The sequence below is a fragment of the Colletotrichum spaethianum genome, assembly GCF_022836535.1.
Source record: "Colletotrichum spaethianum MAFF 239500 DNA, contig02, whole genome shotgun sequence".
NCBI classification, from domain to species: Eukaryota; Fungi; Ascomycota; class Sordariomycetes; order Glomerellales; family Glomerellaceae; genus Colletotrichum; species Colletotrichum spaethianum.
Window position 1 is genome coordinate 1054269 of NW_026054772.1, and position 19159 is coordinate 1073427.

Sequence of the window (19159 nt, forward strand, 5' to 3'; positions counted from 1 at the left end):
GTTACAAAGAGTAGCCACTCTGGAATCAAACTTGCGTTCCCACAAGTAATCGTCCTTTTGGAATGCTACATTATTCGCACATGCCATCGCGCTGCATGACCCAAAATCTTCATTTCCAATTTGGTAGTTGCCATTTCCTATGAAACTCACCATTGGAGATCGTTTCAAACAAATCGGGTTGACGATCGAATCGTCGGCGAAAGGGACGTGCACGCTGCGCCATGTGACCCCTGCTCATGAGCCTACTTAGTAGTAGGGATTGAAGGTTGGAGCTGGGACCCAGAGGTCCTTCGTCAACATCAACACCAACACCACAAATCGACCCTACATCCCAAGAATATCAAGATCACAGGATTGCTCCTTGCCACGATAACCTCGTGAGAAGGAAGACACATCTATAGTCTCAAATACGCAACCATGGGATTAGTACGTTTTCATCTGCCCCAGACATTCGATCTGCCCGCACCAAACTTTTCTGACAACTAACACCGTTACTCCGTCCCACAGAACAAGGACGCAAGCCACACATACGTGCACATGCACCGCGCTCGAGACGCCGACCTGTTTGAGGACTTTTGCAAGGAGAGGCTTCCGGACGATGAGGTGTACGTACCACCACAGCACCAGCCGATCAACCCGGAGGACGAGGACGACGTGGTGCCGGACCAGCACGCGGCCTTTGGCATCACCAAGGCGACGCAGAGGCAACGCGAGGCTGCGTGGAAGGATCTCGGGCTCGCGGGCTTGATGAACCGCGGACCGCCACCGCCGGGCGGGTGGGCGCAGGATAAAGGAGCGGGCGGTGCCGGTGCTGCTGGTTCGAAGAGGTTGCCTCGGTAGAGGGGATGATGACTTACGGTGCGGTTGGGGAATGGTTATTGGCGTTATGAGATACCCGGGTATTGATTTGAGGAACGATACAATGCAGCTCTGGGACATACATGGTGTGATGGTCTGGGAAACGCGCAAACTGCACCAATACGCATATCGATATCGAGGACAACGCTGCTGTGGTTTTTTCCGGCTTTGCGGCCACATTGAATTCTGTAAATGCCCACTCAAAATGACACGCGAGCCACACCCAAAAGGGCATCATGAAGTCCGAGTCTTGCAATCGCCAGAACGCCGCCCATGCTCCCCGTTTAAACGCCATTAATCACTCATCCCGTCATACTTGGCCCAACCTCACTCAGCTCTTTCCCAAATACCCCTCCCTCTCCACCACCTCCGACCGGAACTTGACCAGAAACACCGTCTTGCCAGGCCACATCTCGTGCTCGTCCTTGGCGGCGATGTTATGCGCGCTCACCCTCGCAGGGAAACCCGCGCCGTCGCAGATGCCCTCGACGATGCCGGCGACGTAGGCGGCGCAGTTGAGCTGGGACATCTCGCGGGGCACGCTGATGTAGGCGTTGACGAGGGGCTCGTTGTCAATGATCATGTACTCGTCGGGCTTGGCCGGGTCGGCCGACTTCTCGAGGCGGTCGGCCTGGCGGCCAAAGAGGTGCTGCCAGCAGGACTGCTTGATGAAGTGGAGGAGGGTGATGATGGTCAGGGGGCGGACCTGGGTTCGGGGGGGTTCGCGGAAGAGGAGGAGGTCGAGGAGTTTGATGCCGATCGAGTGGCCTTGTACGTTTAGTCTGCAGTGGCGCGGCGAGTTAGCTGGATGGATCATGGAGGGCCAGAGTGCGAGGTCATGAAGGGACGGGGGGAGGACGACGTACCGCTGCTCCAGCTCGGAAATGTCCTTGACGTTGCGCTGGGCGTACGAGACCATCTCGCTGAAGAGGTAGGCGAAGCTGGCCTGGCTGAGCTCGGCCGTCTTGGTGCGGTTCAGGGGCCGGTGGTAGATTGTCTTGCCGTTGGAGGGGTAGCGCAGCCCGGGCGTCTCCTTGCCGGGGATGGTTTTCGTCGTCGGGAGGTTCGCCATTGTGTGTCTGTGTCTTGCGCAGCGGTTCGTGGGTGGTTTATGGCGAGTCACGGCGGTTCATCTGGTTGAGGAGCTGTGCGAATGGGGGGCGCCGCCGTATGTGCGCTCGCGCGGGAATTGGTGACGTTTGGGAAGGCTGCAGGGTTTGGGGGTTAGCTGCTGGTGTTGGCGGTTCTGGCGGTCGAGGTGCGAAATGGGGGAATTTCTGGTCGCCATTGGGTCAGCCTTATCGGCGATAACGATAAGAGCTCGCGACAGGCTGCATCTCGTGGCCTTTCAAGTTGTTTGGCGTGCGCTTGCGACCATCAAGAAATAAATTCACATATCATTTTTGGATAACGACGTTGATAGAGATGAGTCAAAGTAGACACCACCTATAATAATACTGGTACCGGCCCCAATGCCGTGTTGTAGCTTGAGCGCATACATCCGCAAGTCTAACTTTTCGCCCCTCTATCTACCAATTAATATGAGCTTGTGAAGCTCTGTCTAAAGTCTGTAAAAAATGTTTACACAAACTGCATGGCACAGCTTCCTCTACGATCAAGCAGGACATTATTCCGCGGCAGGCTATGCCTCGGCAGCAGTAGCAGCAGGAGCAAGAGCAGGAGCAGTAGCGTCAGCGCCGACACCCTTCGGGACGGCACCGCCTAGGTAGTCCTCGAGCTCGCCAATCTGCTTTCCGCCGGCGACCCAACGCGTCGTCCGGGCATCGCGCTTCTGCTTGCACATGTCGTTCAGGGCGGGCCAGTAGGTGGCGTGGTCGTACTCAAACTCGAGCTTGCCGTCGCTGAACTCGGTCCACAGCTGCTCCTCGGGCACGTACTGGCGCATGTCCTCGTTGAACTTGAGCTTGTCCCGGGTCATGGGGTCAATGAACGGGGTGATGAGCTTGAAAAAGCCGTTGACCATCCAGGGGACTTGTTCTCACCGTCAGCACAACCAGTTTTGCGAGCAAGTTCCGATCACATACCGTTGATGATGAGGGCCTTGCCCAGACGCTCCGGGTAGTGCGTCTGGAGGATGTGCAGCACCTCACGGGCCAAGCCGATGCCCGGCGCCGTGTTGGAGCGGCTCTTTGACGTCTTGAAGTTGATGAGCAGGGCAATCTTCTCCTGGCCGGCGGGCATGAGCTCGATGACGCGCTCGAGCATGAAGACGAGGTGCTGGACCTGGCGCGGGGAAGGGTCTGTGTTCTGGCGGCCCGGGTTGAGGTAGTGGCACGGCCGGCGCTCCTTGTCGAAGCCGAGGATGATCTGCTTGCCCGTCTCGTTCTCGGGCGAGATGTGCTCCGGCGTGAGGGCCTCGACGCCGTACTCACGGCGCCAGACGAGCGTCTCGAGGAGGCGCTTCTCGGCGTCCTTGGGGTTCCATTTCGTGGCGCGGAGGTAGCGGAGCAGGCACTCGCGCGTGAGCCACTGGCGCTCGGAGTCGGTGAGGGGGCCCGACTTGTCGGCGTGGGCAGCGGCGCACTTGACCTCGGCCCAGGAGCGGGCCTGGGCGAGGAGACCGTCGTACTTGGACTGCTGGTCCGGGGTCAGGGCCGGGACGGCCGGGGTGGAGGACGCCGGGGCCGGCGAGGCGATGGGCGTCTTGAGGGGCCCCGATGCAGGAGCAGCGGCCTTCTCTTGCGGGCCTGTGGAGGCCGGCGTTTGATCGGCGATGGAGGCCATGGCGAGCGGAGTGATGAGCGGTCTCGGGAGAGAAGAGATCCGGGCGGCTAAGTTGATGAGGATGGGCGCGTGACCGCAAGGGGTATGGTATGGGCTGGGATGGAAGGATCTGGTGTGTTGAGTTCACCAAAGGGACATATGCCAGGGGGGCGTGAGTCGTCACGGAGTATGTATCCGTGGCCTTAGGGTCTGCGTGTGTATTCGCAGACGGAGTAGGGAGAATTGATCGGCTTTGGAGGAGGTTGGGCGCGGTTGTGATGTGAGTCCGACCAAGCACACACACACACCGCCAGAGTGCAGCAATTGATAAGCTTATGCGGTATGGATTTACGTTGAGATGGAGATTAAATGAGATGAGCTCATGCCGGGAAGCTCAGTTCCGGCCGTTAGTGCCCGCCGCCCAAGACCCCAAGACACACAAAAAGGACAAAAAGGCCCCAAAAGGCCCCCCGAGGGCCCGCTAGAAGGGACAGCGATCGTCCAGGTTGGGCGCAGAGGTTGGGTAGAGTTGTTTATTGAGAGGGGGACAAACATTGCGTTCCGTCAATCCTCGTCTTCCTAACCTTGGTACACGCTATCACAAAGAAGCCCGGACGGTTCGAGGCAGGTTACACTGAAAACCGTTTCAGTGGCCGAACATAGATCGCAATGTACAAGCGCTACACGTGTGTTTTCTTCGAGGCTCCAGGCCATGGTCACGCTACAGGTACAAAACTGCTGCTGCTGCTGCTGCTGCTCGGCGGATTCCGCGCTAGACCGGATCAAGGCGTCCCCGGTTCCACACGCTGCGCTGAGTGAAGGGTCCCTCCTTCTCCGGAGGCGGAAAGAAGATACGTACCTTCAGTGGTAGGTACTGGCCTGTGCATACCACTTTCTCCAATGACGCTGGGGGCGAGTCACTCCACGTAAAAGAGACTCCAGTAAAGTCGTCGCATCGCTCGATACGGATACGTGAAACCTCGGATCTTCGCCAACCTTCAACACAACCGCCCGCCCGCGGTTCCCTTCTAACAACGGACCAGAGCCTTTCCTGTCTCCGCCGAGTCATGCCGTGACCACCTCTGTTGTCAGCGGAGCGTCCTCCATCATCTACCGAAGAACCGGCCGCCCAGGCAAACCAGGATGGCGAGCGTCACTTGCAAACTCTCCGTCCCATCATTACTCGCAATTGTTTGACGGGGGTCGACTGACGAACGCACCAAAGCAAGAAAACACCATCATTGTCGATTGTGACTGAAGACAGCACATCTTGCTCCAGTAAAGCCTCTGACCGATCCCGTGTAACCAACAAGCCTTCTGCCGCTTCCGAGCTAACGATCGCCCGCTGTGCCGTCGCGTGGCCAGCATTGCCCAAACGAGCGACGCACACATGGGAGAGACGGACGGTTCCAGTCGAGGCGCCGCCATTCCTCCCTCTACCGGTCCCTTGGCCTTCCGTGTCCGTGGCTGATCACGTTGGGTCATCTTCGGGTCCACTCCCTTACCAGCTGCCCGGAACTCCAACCATCCGAGCTGTGGCTGCAGCCGAGCGTCTGGCTTCTCTTCCTCCCGAACACACCAAGAACCGGCCCTGGCAGGGTGTCACTCTCCACCCCATCCGTCCAACTTCCTTCATCCTCGGTTCTTCGTTTCCGAGCCATGGTCTATCCCTCCTCTCGTTTACTTGCACGCCGTCCCAATCTGGAATCCACCACCCATCTTGCGTCGCATGCTCGACAAAAGGTATGAACACATCCCATCCGTGCGGGGACGCGCCGCCGTCCCAGATGTCTGCTGGACGCACTCTCCCGTCCACACCGCTCCCTCTTCATTATCACAGTCGCATCCTCTCCCATCCCGGTTGCTCTGCACTCCAGACATCCTAGACATCTTGGGAAAGCCCTGCCAAGTTACACCGGCTTCTGGACGGGTCGTCGTCGCAACCAAGGCTCCTCCCACGAACTCCGCGCTGAGCCGTCGGGAACTCAACTGCCCACAACTGATCGTCACGGCTCCCGGCGTTGAAAAAGGCTGGGCCGTAACCTTCCAGGAAAAAGGCCCGGATCGACACCTGGGATTTGAACTTAACATATCCCAATGTTTCACCGTCTCATTGCGTTTTGCAGCTCTGCCTCGAAACTCCTTATATCATGGTCACTCTCCTCCCTTCCCTTTGGACTTATCCAGATCTGAAGAAGGTCTCTCTCCCATCGCTTGAAAGTCTTTCTTCCTGGTACAAGATGCCGCTCTCTACCTACCTCGCTCAAGCGTCCATCGCGGCCTTGCTGGTGATCTTGGGAATCCAGATGCAGACTGCCGCCGCCCAGGCAGCGCCGCCAACATGCACGAACGTCGACCAGCCGAATCCCATCTTCAGCCAGTACCCCAATAACGCTACGGGTCTCTTGAACGTCACCATGGTCATCATTCCGATTCCCATGACGACGGCACGCCGGATTATTCCTCAGCAGTACGGAATCCTGGAGAGCGCCTTCCGGGCTCTTATGCCAAACTTCCCCGCTGGCATGTACCCTGTTGTCGTCCAGGCTGGCCACGACCATGACATCCGATTTCAGGACTTTGGGATCGCCGACTTCAGTGTAAGATCTACCACTGGCATGCGCTGGAGGATGTCGACTAACGTTTTTTGACTGTAGAGAGCTGGTTTTGAGTTTCCATTCTTGGATCTCCTCGGCGACGGCGCGTCTTCCTTCCGATGGGCCCCGCGCAACTGATCTCGGCCACCAACCCTGCCGCAGTCACTGGCTCTGAGGCGTACGGAACGGAGGTCCACGCCGCCACCTTTGCCCCCGAGTGCAACGCCTACGAGGCTCTTTCTCAAGGAGGCACCTACTTCAATGGCACGGCGGGCGCCAACTACATCTCGCTCGAGATGAAGAAGTCGTCGTGCGGAAGCCAGCACGTACCATACACGCTGGCCATGTTCGACACCATCATCAACCAGCCAATCTTCGCCAACGGCTCAGCCTGCGACCAGCAGATTCGCCTCTTCAACACTACCGTGACAAAGGGCGCCTTCGAACCGGTCCCTGTCCGCGGAACCGTCAAGTCTAATCTGGGACCGTTTAAGACGGACACGTCATTCCCCGACGTGGCCGGTTTCCAAGCCGCTACGCCCTTCATCGAAAACAACTACCTTCCGTGCGAAATGTTCAGAGGATACAACCCCGTTAAGACCACCTGATACCCCAATTGCTCTTATTTTTTTCTTGCCTGGCATTTTTAGATCAGCTGGAGCCGATGGAAGGCTCTCTCACGACCTGATGACACCATGACGTATATATTAATACTGAATCGGGCCCGCACATAGTGGTCCGATCATAATACCCATCATTAATATACTCCGTGTGCCGTTTGGCACCGTGATCAACATTCCCTTTTTGCTCAATGGCCGTGAACAGTATAAGATGTGTGGCATACGCGAGACGATTACCTCAATGAGAGAGAATCATATGCAAGTCTTTTGCGAATGCACTGAGCATACGTTCTGAATACTAGGCAAGCCCCAGGCGCCGTTTTCATCCGGACGAACCGCTTCAGCTTATGACAGCTTCTGGGTCCCCTCTTGCTAATTAAAGCTCTGGTGAAACAAGAAACCACCGACGGCTTTCCTGGGTTGCAGCCAGCATCGACTATTCCCTCCATCAGGTGGAGAGGAAACAGAATGCTGCTCTAGCTCCCAGACCAGCTACGGCCTAACAACCTCCCTTCTACACCGCCTCCTCTACCACGTCAATATCATTGCAATTCAGTGGCAGCAAGGCATATATTCCGTATAAGTAGACCCGATTACGCGGTGCCTTTGACTTGTTGCAAGTTGAAGGTATTCCCTTCAAGAAGAAGCGACTTTTTGAGCACTTTGGTCTCTTAGAGCTGTAAGGGTTTCAGATCTTTGCTGACGACATGGCCGACCCTGCTTACGACTGCAAACTGTACTTTAACTGACCAAAAATTCTAGACCTTTTACTTGTTAAGAACGCGTAGGTTATACCAAAGCAGTATGTTGCCTGAAACTCTCATTTTACAACCCAACAACCTACAGGGCTGTGAGCTTCACCTACAGTCGGGAACTCCCATTGGGCGGCGCAGCACTTGTAGAAAACAGGACCACGGGCGCTTGCAGAATGGCTCCAACGGAACAAATGAACTGACGAAACTGCACAGGAACACGAGGTAAGGAAGACATAAGGTCAAAACTATACAATCTTACTGCTTGGCTGGCCTGCAGTGTACCTCAGGCCTGGATTCAAGAGATGACTAGCAACATCCGTCACACAGTCCAGTACGTCAGAGATCACTTCACAAAGAGCTTTCCAACCTGGTCAGGGTCAGAAAACCTTTGGATAAGCAATCTCTCAAGCCTAAAGAGTCTGTCAGAGTTCCTGCTGGTGTGGCTAGGGGAGTTTTGGATAGGATGTTCCGTGGCGGAAGGAAACTCTCAAAACATATCCAAACCATCACCAGAGACTGAGAATTTCCAGGCTTAATTTCTGATTATCCGTCTTTTTATCTGTCTATGGAATAAGGTCTGATGAATGATAATTCCTGGATGATGCCTCCCTTGTTCCTAGCCTGGTGTCCCGTTCCCTTTGCATGATTGCCCAGTAGCTGTCGAAGTGGGCAATGCGGCGGCTAACCAGACACAAGTGAGACAGTCCGAGCGGATGCCGGATACATACCTAGGACGGATTTCGCCAGTCAAATACACGAAATCCGATGGTACGTGCATTTGGCACCTGGCAAAAGGCCAGCCAGCACACGAGGGGGGTTTTCCTAAAGACGCGTAGACCCAATGTAACAAGAACGATATCCTGTCAATCAACGTACTGCAACAGTACAGTAGCCCCCGATCAGGCTACTAAGATCCGTTCAAAAACTGCGTAAGAATCCAGGTGTTGAATAGCGCCCCTTTCCACTAGGGAAGGCCACGTAAAGATATGAATAGTCAACTTGGTACGCCAACTGAAATATCAGCCGCGACTCTGGGATTGTCGCGAACCAACAGCGGACCGAGGCCAGGACTAGGTGTAAGACCCAATGCCGGGAACTAATTAGATGCCTTCCATAGTTCTTCAGAAACCAACCCCGTGATTCACTCTTTCATAAGTGACTTTTAATTGTCCTTCTGTTAGGAAGCTATACGAGCGACCTACGCCTTGAAGTGCACGATTGGTCACCGGGCACCCACTAGACCAGGATGATTCCAATAAAACCTATAACTACTGTCATTGAGGATCAATCTCAGTTACCTGCTAGCAGAAAACACGCCGTCGGATATCTGACCGTAACACATCACTGGAATATTAATACTGTTAAGGACCTTGCTGAAAAGGCCTGGAGAACTTTAAGTAAGAACTTTAAGTAAGGCTACTATCCCATCGGCTGCTAACTCGCGCCAACTTTGCTGGCTGAGGTACAGAGAATGCCAATCAGATTTATTACCAGCGTATATTCGTCCAATAGAAAAATACAAATACAACTTTATTTGGAGAAGTCATGGTGCAGAACAAAATGAAGTGAGTCTGCACCCAATGAGATCAGTGGCTGGATATGGGCAATGCCCAAGAGACTAAAGCAGGTGTTGTTTTTACGTGGAAAAGGACTGGTTTCTGATGCTACTGACGATCAAAGGGAGGATCTGAAAAGCCAAAAGCGGCGGTTGGGTTTCCCCACAACCTTGTCCCTGTCTTTTTCCGATGCCGAGTCGCCGATTTGCACGACATCCGCCCCGACCGCTTCCTCATTACAGACCCAGGCCCCCACTGTCTGTGTCAAGAAGCGCGCCGCCCACTCTCATTCACTGTAACAGCCAAGCATGACTTAGTCATCTGATTGCTGCAACACGGATGAAATAGTCGCGGGTGAGGATTACGTGATGGGCATTCTCAATTCTTTCCGTCCAGCGGCGGGGGGTTTTGTCTCATAGAATCTGAAGCCCCGATAAAAGCCGCCGGGCACTTACAGACAACACTTGAGATTTCAAACGACACAAACAACAAACAAATTGGAGCGTAGGAGGACATGACTGTACCGATTGTTGAGACCAACACAGCAGAGGAACCAGACGTAATGATCGACGCCGACAGCACAAGCAAAGATAACGGTCCTGAATGCACACGCGCGTGGTGAAGGATCGGAGCGGGCTGTCGCTTCGACTTGTTCGTTTCGGGATGATGTGCAGCTTGGCGATGCTTGAACCTCTACGTCGACGATGATCGCCTCTTGCCAAGCGCTTTTAGCGCAAATGGCGAGAATGCGGACGATTGGGAGCCGACGCAAGTGAGCCCCGCTGGCTTCGCAGACTGACAACCCCCGATCGACGTTGAGATTCTAGGGACAGACGGAACAGAGGTCGTGCCAATCATGGCTAGGAGGCATGTGACGTTTGTTGTCGTTTGGAGACTAAGGAAACGAGTAAACGGTTGCGATCGCGACACCGTCGACCTCTGACCAGAAAGTGAATCTCACCAAGCCTCTGTTAAACAAGCCAACCTCCTTACAGATATGATACAGGTTCATGCAGAGTCAAAGCTATGCAGCGGGAAGGTTAAAGGTAAATGTAACGAAAGGAGGCTATTTCTCGCGAACTATCTCATCGAGTGCCAGATGACCCCATCTTTGCCAAGACCCGAGACTCCCAGTTTTTACTCCGACATGTAGGCATTTGACTGGACAAAGATTTCGTGGCATCCTTGAGCAATGAATCTGATTGGCTTCATCCCGCCCTCGGCAAAAGTGGGTGGGGTCATTTAGCACTCGACGGGATAGGGGCCGTTGGGCTTCCTCTGCATCGCGCTGCGAGGGTCGTCCCATTAGCGTGGTTGAGCTAATGGCTGCGATGGCGCAAGGCGAGGTCAGAGGGGGATACCTAGGACGGCAACTAGAGACGAATGATCGGTGAAGGATGCGCGTCAGACTGCGACTTTGGACGGGTTGTAAAACGCGACCGGAAACGCCTGACAGGAGGGTGCAACATGCTAACATGGTTGAAGGCCGTCAGCGGGGCCCCGCTTGGCGTTTTTTAGGCCGCTGAAACCTCGCCTGCTCCCTCAACATGACCGTTGGACGGTGAGCGGCTCTGGGGCTCTGGGGCGACGCAGCTCGAGGAGGCGCGAAGACCCCTGTCTTGAAACTTTAGCCTCAGACTCGCTCACGTCTCTTTTTCTTGAGATGAGACGAAGACGAGCCAAAAACAGGATGTTGTTACAAATGAGACGATCAAAGAGCCGAAAAGGGGGATTGAACAAAAGAACATGTCGGGCCACGCACGGGATGCTTGCGAGATAGCTCTGCCACTCTTTCTTTCTCACCCTCTCTCTCTCTTCCTCTCCTTGGCGCAGGCGCATTGTCTATCCACTTCTTTTCAGTCCGTATATTCGGTTGATTTAATCATTCTCTTTGATAAACGACGTTGCCTCTCCTTAGTTACTCAGCAGACGGTTGATCCGCATATTTTAAACCGCTCGTTATTTCAACATGGACATGTCAGAGGCCAAGTACGCGAATCTCGGCATCGAGGACCACGACCACGATGACCGCAGCAGCACCGAGGTCGAGGAGTCGCTGATCGGCGGGGACGACAAAGCCTGTCGGAGCTGCCTGACCAAGGAGTACCAGAGCCCCTCGACGAGGAGGCAGAACCGGTGGCTGGCGATGCTCAAGTCGTCGCGGTGGTTCGTCGACACGGCATTGCTGTTGGTGATCCTGGGGTTGCTGGTGAGGGAGCAGATGCGACAGCCAACGGAGAACAAGTTGGACTTTGGAGGGGACTTGACGGGCGTCAGTGGAAAGTGTGAGTACCTGGATGCCACCGTGAGGATGTGGGAACGGGGCACGTTGATGGTGAGGGCACGGCTAACTTTGAGCATGCAGTCTCGCAGCAGATCAAGACGTTTACGCCAGACTACGAGGGCAAGTACGCGCCGAACGACACGTCAAAGTTCTTCACAGACGAGGTGCTCAACAACTGGAACGAGCTGATGCCCAGTAAGTTCTCCGCGCCTCTGAAGTAGCCCTGAGCGAGTATGCTGACGCGCACCACAGTTGGCATGGGCTTCCAATGGGTCAACGACACGCACAAGTACCACGACCTGCCGACCCCCATCGTCTGGCCCGAGAAGACCGTCTTCACCACCTCCGTCACCCACCAGCTGCACTGCTTGGTAAGACCGACCCGTCATCCTGCTTCGAGTCTCCGCTCCAGCCCCAATCTAACTCTTTTGCTCAGTTCGCCGTCGTCCAAACGTACTCCGGCCTCACCTCCGGCCACGAGATCCCCGACGACCACCACTGGCACATGATCCACTGCTTCGCGTACCTCAGACAGACCATCATGTGCAGCGCCGACTTAGCGCTCGAGGGCCTCGAGACGACATTCCCAGACCACAATGGCGGCTCCGACGGCTGGGACTCGAAGCATGGTGAGTGCTCCGTGACCACGGCGACCCTGAAGTGGACTTGCTGGCTAACCGCAGATCAACAGTGTGCAAGGATTACAAGCAGGTCAAGAATTACCTGGAGAGCGTCAGGGCGTACGACGACAGGGAGATCTTCTAAGCCATCAGCGATTGGCATTTTCAGTTCGAGAACATACAGTATTAAAGCATATTTCCATCAGCGGGACATAAAAGTAAATGGCATAAACAATTGAGAATCATTCCCGCGACTTAACCGCATCGTCCTTCTTGATTTGGTAACTGGCCTCAATAGAGCACAGCCTTGTAAGTCCTTTGGTACTCATCAATGGACTCAGCCAGCTCCGGATGCCTATTCGCCAACTCCGGATCTCGCAAGTCCTCGATCTCCTCAATCTCGTCCTGCAACTCGTCCTTCGTGAAAAGATCCCACTCAGAAAGCTCCGTGTCAGGTAACGGCAGGCACAGGGAACAATTTCCTCCCAGTTGGCAGTAACACTCGTTCGGATCCATACACCCGGCATGCCCGTACCCCTCCCAGCGTTCTCTCTCCGCCATCGGCCCCGTCCACAGCTGCTTCTCATACTCCCGGTCCGACCTCCACACCGCTGCCCAGCTCTTCGAGTTCATGCGGAAAACATCGTTGATCTTGACGCTCCTGTACTTGACCTCGGAGCGGATGCGCTCCTAGACCACGGGGCGATGCTCCTGTCGTCCCACCGCCAGCACCAGCTGCCGTCCTTGCGGTCGACCCGGACCCGGGATCCCATGGCGGGGTGTGTCTGGCACTCGTAGACGTTGCAGACGCACGCGATCGCCGCGGCGCGCACCGAGAGCTCGGGGAATAGCCGGGTGTCCTTTTCGTACGTCTCCCCGGCGGTGCCGAACTCGCCCTCTCTTACCGTCCTCGTGCGGCCCGCGAATCTGGCGCCCTTGGGGAAGAAGGGCCGCTGATAGTACGCTCTCCTGATGAGCTCGAGGCGGAAGAAGGCGCGCTGGAGCCTCGCCCTGGCCTTCTTGTCCATCTGAACGCCTTCGTGGCGGACGCCGGTTTGTTCGAACTTTGTGTGGCACTGGAAGGCGTAGTCAAAGTTCGTGGGGTCTTCCGTCCCGTGGTCTTTGCAGAGCTCCTGGTAGTAATGTTCTTCGCCGGCGGGGTCGTGGTTGGTCCAGTCCGCGCAGTCGCGACTGGGAACTGAGCGGTAGGCGTGGACGTCCCTGCGAGGGCATGCGGACTTCCAGGAGGCCTCCCATTCTTCAAATGTCGGGTACGTCTTGGAGCACTTTCGATCGAGGAGCTTATCGATGACTCTAACCAATTCGCAGAGGTCGTCGAGGTTCCATTGTCCGCGATCCGTTGATTTGGGATGTCGGTTTTCGTTCGGGGTGCCTGTGGCTATGTGAGTTGGCTTATCGTCACCAGAGCAGTAGCTTTCAGAATGTTTTACAAGAGGGAATTGTGATACGGCTCCGTTCTCGTAGTCTCGGTCAAACGCCTTTCTCGCTGCCTTGCCCATGTGCAGGCGGCGATCGATACAGGCGATGGCGTCTTCCCGGGCCACGGGCGCAATCAGATTCCGGAGAACTTGGAGTTTGTTCTTTCTGAAGACGGCTCTGACCGATGCGCTCTCGAGCAAGAGTTTGTCAACATCCTCCATTGAAGTCTGGGATAGAAGCTGCTTCATAATTGCCGTGATCCCATCCGGCGAAGTCGCCTCGACGTCGATCGTCTCGGGCAGCACTTGCGCCAGTCTGTTCCAGACGAACAACTTGGACATGGTGTTCCCCATGTTAGTAGGAGCGACTGTGTTTTGGTTGGGGAATATAAAGTGAAATCTGCTTGGTAAGTTCGTTGGGGTTTACCCGGATGGATTGGAAAGCAGATCGCCTTGAAGATATAACTAAATGGTTGAAGACTAGCATCATTCCTTTTCGAGTGTTGTTTTCTTCTTCTTCTTTATGTTTCGGTCCAAAAGCTCATATTAGAGCTCTTGAAGGAATCAGAAAGTGTGCTCAAAAGACCAACATGAAGTTATGACAAGAGCCATGTTCCTTTCAACTGGCTTTGTCAGGGAAGAACAATTGTTTCTTAAATCTTCGACACACGCTATTTTCAACATACTGCTGATGAAGTTTTTTCCAAAGCTCGAGAAGGTAATTCATTCTTTAGGGGTTTGCTCACGACTCAAGTCGACCAGGGGGTCATCCTTCCTATATACGCAGTAGGTGAGACTGAAGGGTCACCACAAGAATACTAAGCTTCGAGCTGACAACACCATCAGACAAACTATAGTTACTGCCCTTTGCAGAAGTAACGTGGAAACAAATAAACCCCTGTCATAAAGACCCTGCGCCACATGCAGTATTATCACCATCGAGACGCGCCACCAAAAATCTTACTAATGACTCGACATCGACAGCTTTCGGCGATGGCTACTCTTTCAGCAGTCAAGTCAAATCAGGTACTGGACAGACAACTGCCAACACCGGCCGGGGCGTCTTCAAGTCTCTTTTTGGGAGCCTTATGACCTCCTGTTACCACACTGCAACTTGTCGACTCCCAATGGTAGCTACGCCGTACGATGTAAGCGCCCATGCACGATGATCCTCTATTTAAGCAGAGTTATGTGTGTCGAGTTTGTACTCAATCTGCCAATGGATGCTCCTCCAACAGAACAAATCCGAGAAGCGGTCGCCAAGGTCTTGGAAGACAACAGTTATGGGAGAAAGCCACAAGGCTTGGCACACAGCGGAAGAGTTTGACCGGAGGGCTACGAAAGCCACAGACCTTTTGGAGGTTGTATCACGGCCCGGTAAGATATTGTGACTGAGAGGTATTTGAAGACGAAGCTAGAGAATGGTTTGCATGGCCTGAGTGAGAGTACGATTTCTCCTTTAGCGCAAGACTTTGAGGTAAAAAGAGTGCGGGGCTGACGGGCGTTCAAGCTACAGCAGGAAATGGAGCTGTGCCAAGATCCTTCGAACTGACAAAAGATCCAAAGACGCTCGTATTCGTATTCGTGGATACTGGACATATGTATGTGTTAGCTTCTCTTCAAACATCGATGGTGCATCTCTTCAATTATAAAAAGACTGAAGCTTCTACTTAAGTCTAGTTTGAATAATGACTAAAAATCAATAAAGAGTTGATACTTCTTACAGATTCTGTTGTATTTCCAAATTATGGCTTGCTTCACACCGTTTTCGGTAACTGTGCATCATGTACCCGCCGAGGTCCCCAACCTGATCGCTTACGAACGAGGAGCATCAACTTCAAAAAATGCCATCGTTTGCATCGGAGGTTTGACTGAAGGCCCTCATACAAATTCTGTCATCGGAACCATAGCACAGAAGTTGGAAAGCACGGATTACGGGGTGTGGGAATTGCGGATGCGAAGCTCCTACACTGGCTTCGGATACTCAAAGCTTTCCAACGACGTTGAAGACATCTCCGCATTGGTTCAATACCTTCGAAAGATCGACAAAGAAAAGATTGTGCTTCTTGGGGCATCTACTGGTACGTGGGTTTGAGTGTCTCTTGAGTGTCTTCCGGATGAGATGATCATTAATTGATGAGCCGTACAGGGTGTCAAGACTGTCTGGACTACTCTGATCACGAGAAATATCGCAACGTTCCGGTCGACGGTTACATTCTCCTCAGTCCTATCTCCGATCGTCAAGCTGCTGGCTTGATAATGCCACAGGAAGACTTCGAGAAGAGCATCAAACACGCGCAAGACATGATCGACCAGGGCAACGAAAATGAAATAATGCCAACATCATTGATCCCATTCATCTTCACATCCCCGATAACAGCATACCGATGGAACTCGTTGGGGCTCAAGGGTGAGAACCTTTTGGATTAAGTTTGGCGCACGCCTTGCTGACTGTATCTGCGTGATAGCGGTGACGATGATTACTTTTCCTCGGACCTCGATAACGTCACTCTTGAGAGGAAGTTCGGACGGGTTGACAGGCCAATATTGTTTCTCCCAAGCGAGCAAGATGAGCTGGTTTTACCTTCAGTCGACAAGAAGCAACTGCTCGAGCGGTGGTGCCAGGCTTGTCCAGTGGGCATTGTTAGCGAGTTGTCTGGTACCGTTCCAGGAGCTGACCATGCGGTAACTCAGGCAGAGGCCCGCGAGTGGGTCGGGACCACCGTGCGAAGCTTTCTTGATTCGCTGTAGAGAAAAATGCTATGAAATTGTTGAGAGGATGGGATTTTGTATGTTCATGACGAGGAGATCCACAGTAAAGCAGATTGCTCTCTGGTTCCTTTAGTCGACGATGTTTACATGAAGTGGTCCTGTGTATTACTGAAGGGGCCTACGCTGTTCTTGTCAGGACCTTTGGCCTTGTCTCTTTCTGTTTTTGACGCATAGCACTATCACACAGCCGGAGGGAAGACATTAGACCTATCACAAGACAAGGCGATAATGTAGTCGTTGTACCAACCTATTCGTTGATGATACCCCTGAATAACTGTTCAATGTGGTGAAAGCCTAGAATCCAACGTGAAACAGTCAAAGTTATTGAAATCGTTCTTTGTCACAATTGTTTGCTTCGTGGTTTCCTTGCCTTCTAAGTTGTTGGCAGGTGCGACGGTCTCAATATACTTGGAAAGGGGAGCATCCTTAACTCAATGAGTCAAAACCGCTCTATCCCACTACGAACTTAGCTGCTTCTTGGGACCGCCAGCCTTCTATAGCTCATATTTATTGCTCTCATGGCTCTTGGTTTCATGAGCTCCTTGGCTGGCTGGGAAGGGGCTGTGGCCCGCCAAAGTCCTTCTCTAGCCATGCTCGACAGCGATGATGTTTCCAACGGCTTCAACTTGCTAATAGATTCCGAAGATCTCGATACCGCTGATCTTGGCTGACTTGGCGCGTATTTGGCTGCACCATGGCATGTGGCAGGCACAATCTTAGGGCAACCCTGAGCTTGTACGCCACAAGAGACAATGGTAGTGGTGGCAGCTAAGAAGTTTGGGCAGAGTGATATACATGAAAGGGAACAAAAGGATTGGACTCTCCAAACTTCGAATGTTGACATGTTAACAATTGCTATCCTGGTTTGACGTACGGCGGGTGACACATGGCTTCCAGATAAAGGACCATGAACCAAACGTAACTAACAAAGCTGTAAGAAAGTCGTACAGCTTTTAGTTCAAGCCTTAAAAAGCCCAGTTTTGGTATCGTTGGAAGTTGATGGGCATACGATACTTGTGAATTGACTCTATACATACTTTGCGATGGTGTTAAACCGAAATGGATGTCTAAGTAATGGTGCTCTGCAGTATTAGCAATACGCTGTGTGAAGAAGTGTACCAAACTGCTAAAAATGCAAATTCTGTTTCTCAAGTGCTTGTGTGGCGCACTGCTTCTACAAAAGTTCCATTAAGACTGATTTTGTCATAAGCAGCGCAAGATCTGTCAAACAGATTACATCACTAAGGCTGGCACGGGTTGTTTTAGGTCAGTGATCGGCAATGTTTGCGTTGTTGTCCACCATTTCGAGGCTATGTTGCTGCCTGGCCTCCGAAGTCCTTAGCTTGCTGTGCTTGTGTACTTCAAATTGCTTATCACTAACCAGGATTCGCTTCCTACAGGAAACCTTCAAGGCAGTGTTTACGCAGCTAACGACATGACATCAAAATATATCCCCTGCCGACAACAGCGATTTGGTTGGTTGGCGACTGCATTCGCCCCCTTTTTGTTGCAGCAAAGCTGACGAGCCAAGACCAAAGAATAGTACGACTATTGTATTAATGCCTGAACGGGGCCTCTTTCACTGCAGTTTTTGTGATGCTTTGTTGCTTACTCTTGCTTTCCCAGCTACACTGGCACAATGCCGTGATCACCAACGCTTCACAACGGCTTGTAAACAATCTCATATCGCGACTACGATTATGGATTCACCAAAATTGACGGGGCTGGAAATTCCATCCACGAGATCCTTCGTCCCTCTCCTTGTCGAACAGAGACCGCCTCTCATAAAAAGACTCAATATGCGATACAAGTTTGCTAAATTCCGGCAGCGCTTGTGGGATACAAAAGAGTGGAAGGATGTGTCCCTTGCCGCCTTGAGGGACGTCAGAGGTCATAATTGGTTTACGACATTCGCCTGGCTTTTGACCCTGGGGTGGATCGCCGCACTCATTTTTCTCTTGTATTACCTTGGTACCGAGTCTCTTCGAGGGGAATCGAATGCTTGTCAGCCGGATGGCAGTTTCGATGTTTTCATGAGTGACTACACTCTTTGGGCAGCGTCTGGGTTCTTCCAGATCACATTTGCATGGGGCAGATTCTCTTTTGCCGATGCCAAGGCTATTGACGTTGCATGGGACATTGTAAGACTCGATCAAAACAAATCTCTACCGTGGACCAGAACTACCACTAATGTGTGTTGTATAGGTGTTTGGTCGCGGTGGTCAAGCCCTGCTTGCATTGATATCTTGGAAAGCTTTCGCAGACTACACTGCAATCTCCATGCAAGCCAAGGCCGTCACTTACAACACGTTCCAGACGATATTTCTTCAAGACCAACCAGGCATTTACTCGACGTTTTACCTCCTACGTGATTTCACTCATTCTCGTGGACTACAATCTCGCGCGATGATGGTCATCATGGTCTTCATTGCCATATTAATTCTGCTATTTCCTACACTTGGAGGTGCAATGACAGGGTACTCAGCAAACAACGACGCATATATCAAAGGTTATGAGGGCACATTAATACCATTTGACTCATTTAATGCCGCCGGATACGTCATTCACGACGCTTGGAGGATTAACATGACTGGGGATCTTTTGCTCACCTATCCTCGATTGAAGGGTGAGTGTTGAAAGGCTTATGGGTCTAGCAGTGGCCGACCACACTGTTCGAAAAGAAACTGACAAGTATAGTCCCGGTAACGGAACCAACTTACACTTCCAGGTCAGCAAATTGGGGCTGCATAGAAGACGACCCAGAAAGGTTGATGTCCTGGGCGGCTACTGAAGTCACGGCACACGTGGAAGAGAGATGCTCGATGCATCACAACGTTTCCGAATGTACGTGTTTCGTATCTTTTATCCGCTTGCACAATCAGCGACAATACAGAGCTAACACTTTTCATGAAAAGATGTTCAACAATACGGGTT

General features: G+C 52.8%; 6 protein-coding genes across 6 annotated transcripts; 3 read left to right on the forward strand and 3 right to left on the reverse strand.

The window, feature by feature from the left end:
- Positions 1–417: 417 nt before the first annotated feature.
- On the forward strand, positions 418–840 carry ColSpa_01167 (anaphase-promoting complex subunit 13; the record flags this gene model as incomplete). Its single annotated transcript, XM_049267379.1, has 2 exons — positions 418–426; positions 508–840. The coding sequence occupies 2 exons, from the start codon at positions 418–420 to the stop codon at positions 838–840; spliced, it is 342 nt and encodes a 113-aa protein (XP_049123336.1).
- A 349-nt stretch (positions 841–1189) lies between these two features.
- On the reverse strand, positions 1190–1930 carry ColSpa_01168 (transport protein particle subunit trs85-2; the record flags this gene model as incomplete). Its single annotated transcript, XM_049267380.1, has 2 exons — positions 1190–1640; positions 1725–1930. 2 exons carry the CDS (start codon positions 1928–1930, stop codon positions 1190–1192), a joined length of 657 nt encoding a protein of 218 aa, XP_049123337.1.
- Positions 1931–2248: 318 nt separating this feature from the next.
- On the reverse strand, positions 2249–3603 carry ColSpa_01169 (CRAL-TRIO domain-containing protein; the record flags this gene model as incomplete). The annotated part of the gene is made up of 3 exons (XM_049267381.1): positions 2249–2304; positions 2629–2850; positions 2904–3603. 3 exons carry the CDS (start codon positions 3601–3603, stop codon positions 2249–2251), a joined length of 978 nt encoding a protein of 325 aa, XP_049123338.1.
- A 2695-nt stretch (positions 3604–6298) lies between these two features.
- On the forward strand, positions 6299–6787 carry ColSpa_01170 (uncharacterized protein; the record flags this gene model as incomplete). The annotated part of the gene is made up of 1 exon (XM_049267382.1): positions 6299–6787. The coding sequence occupies one exon, from the start codon at positions 6299–6301 to the stop codon at positions 6785–6787; it is 489 nt and encodes a 162-aa protein (XP_049123339.1).
- A 4292-nt stretch (positions 6788–11079) lies between these two features.
- Positions 11080–12159, forward strand: ColSpa_01171 (oxidase ustYa; the record flags this gene model as incomplete). The annotated part of the gene is made up of 5 exons (XM_049267383.1): positions 11080–11445; positions 11484–11589; positions 11647–11765; positions 11831–12023; positions 12086–12159. The coding sequence occupies 5 exons, from the start codon at positions 11080–11082 to the stop codon at positions 12157–12159; spliced, it is 858 nt and encodes a 285-aa protein (XP_049123340.1).
- Positions 12160–12305: 146 nt separating this feature from the next.
- Positions 12306–13795, reverse strand: ColSpa_01172 (uncharacterized protein; the record flags this gene model as incomplete). Its single annotated transcript, XM_049267384.1, is given in 2 exon segments — positions 12306–12675; positions 12687–13795. The coding sequence occupies 2 exon segments, from the start codon at positions 13793–13795 to the stop codon at positions 12306–12308; spliced, it is 1479 nt and encodes a 492-aa protein (XP_049123341.1).
- Between the last annotated feature and the right edge of the window lie 5364 nt (positions 13796–19159).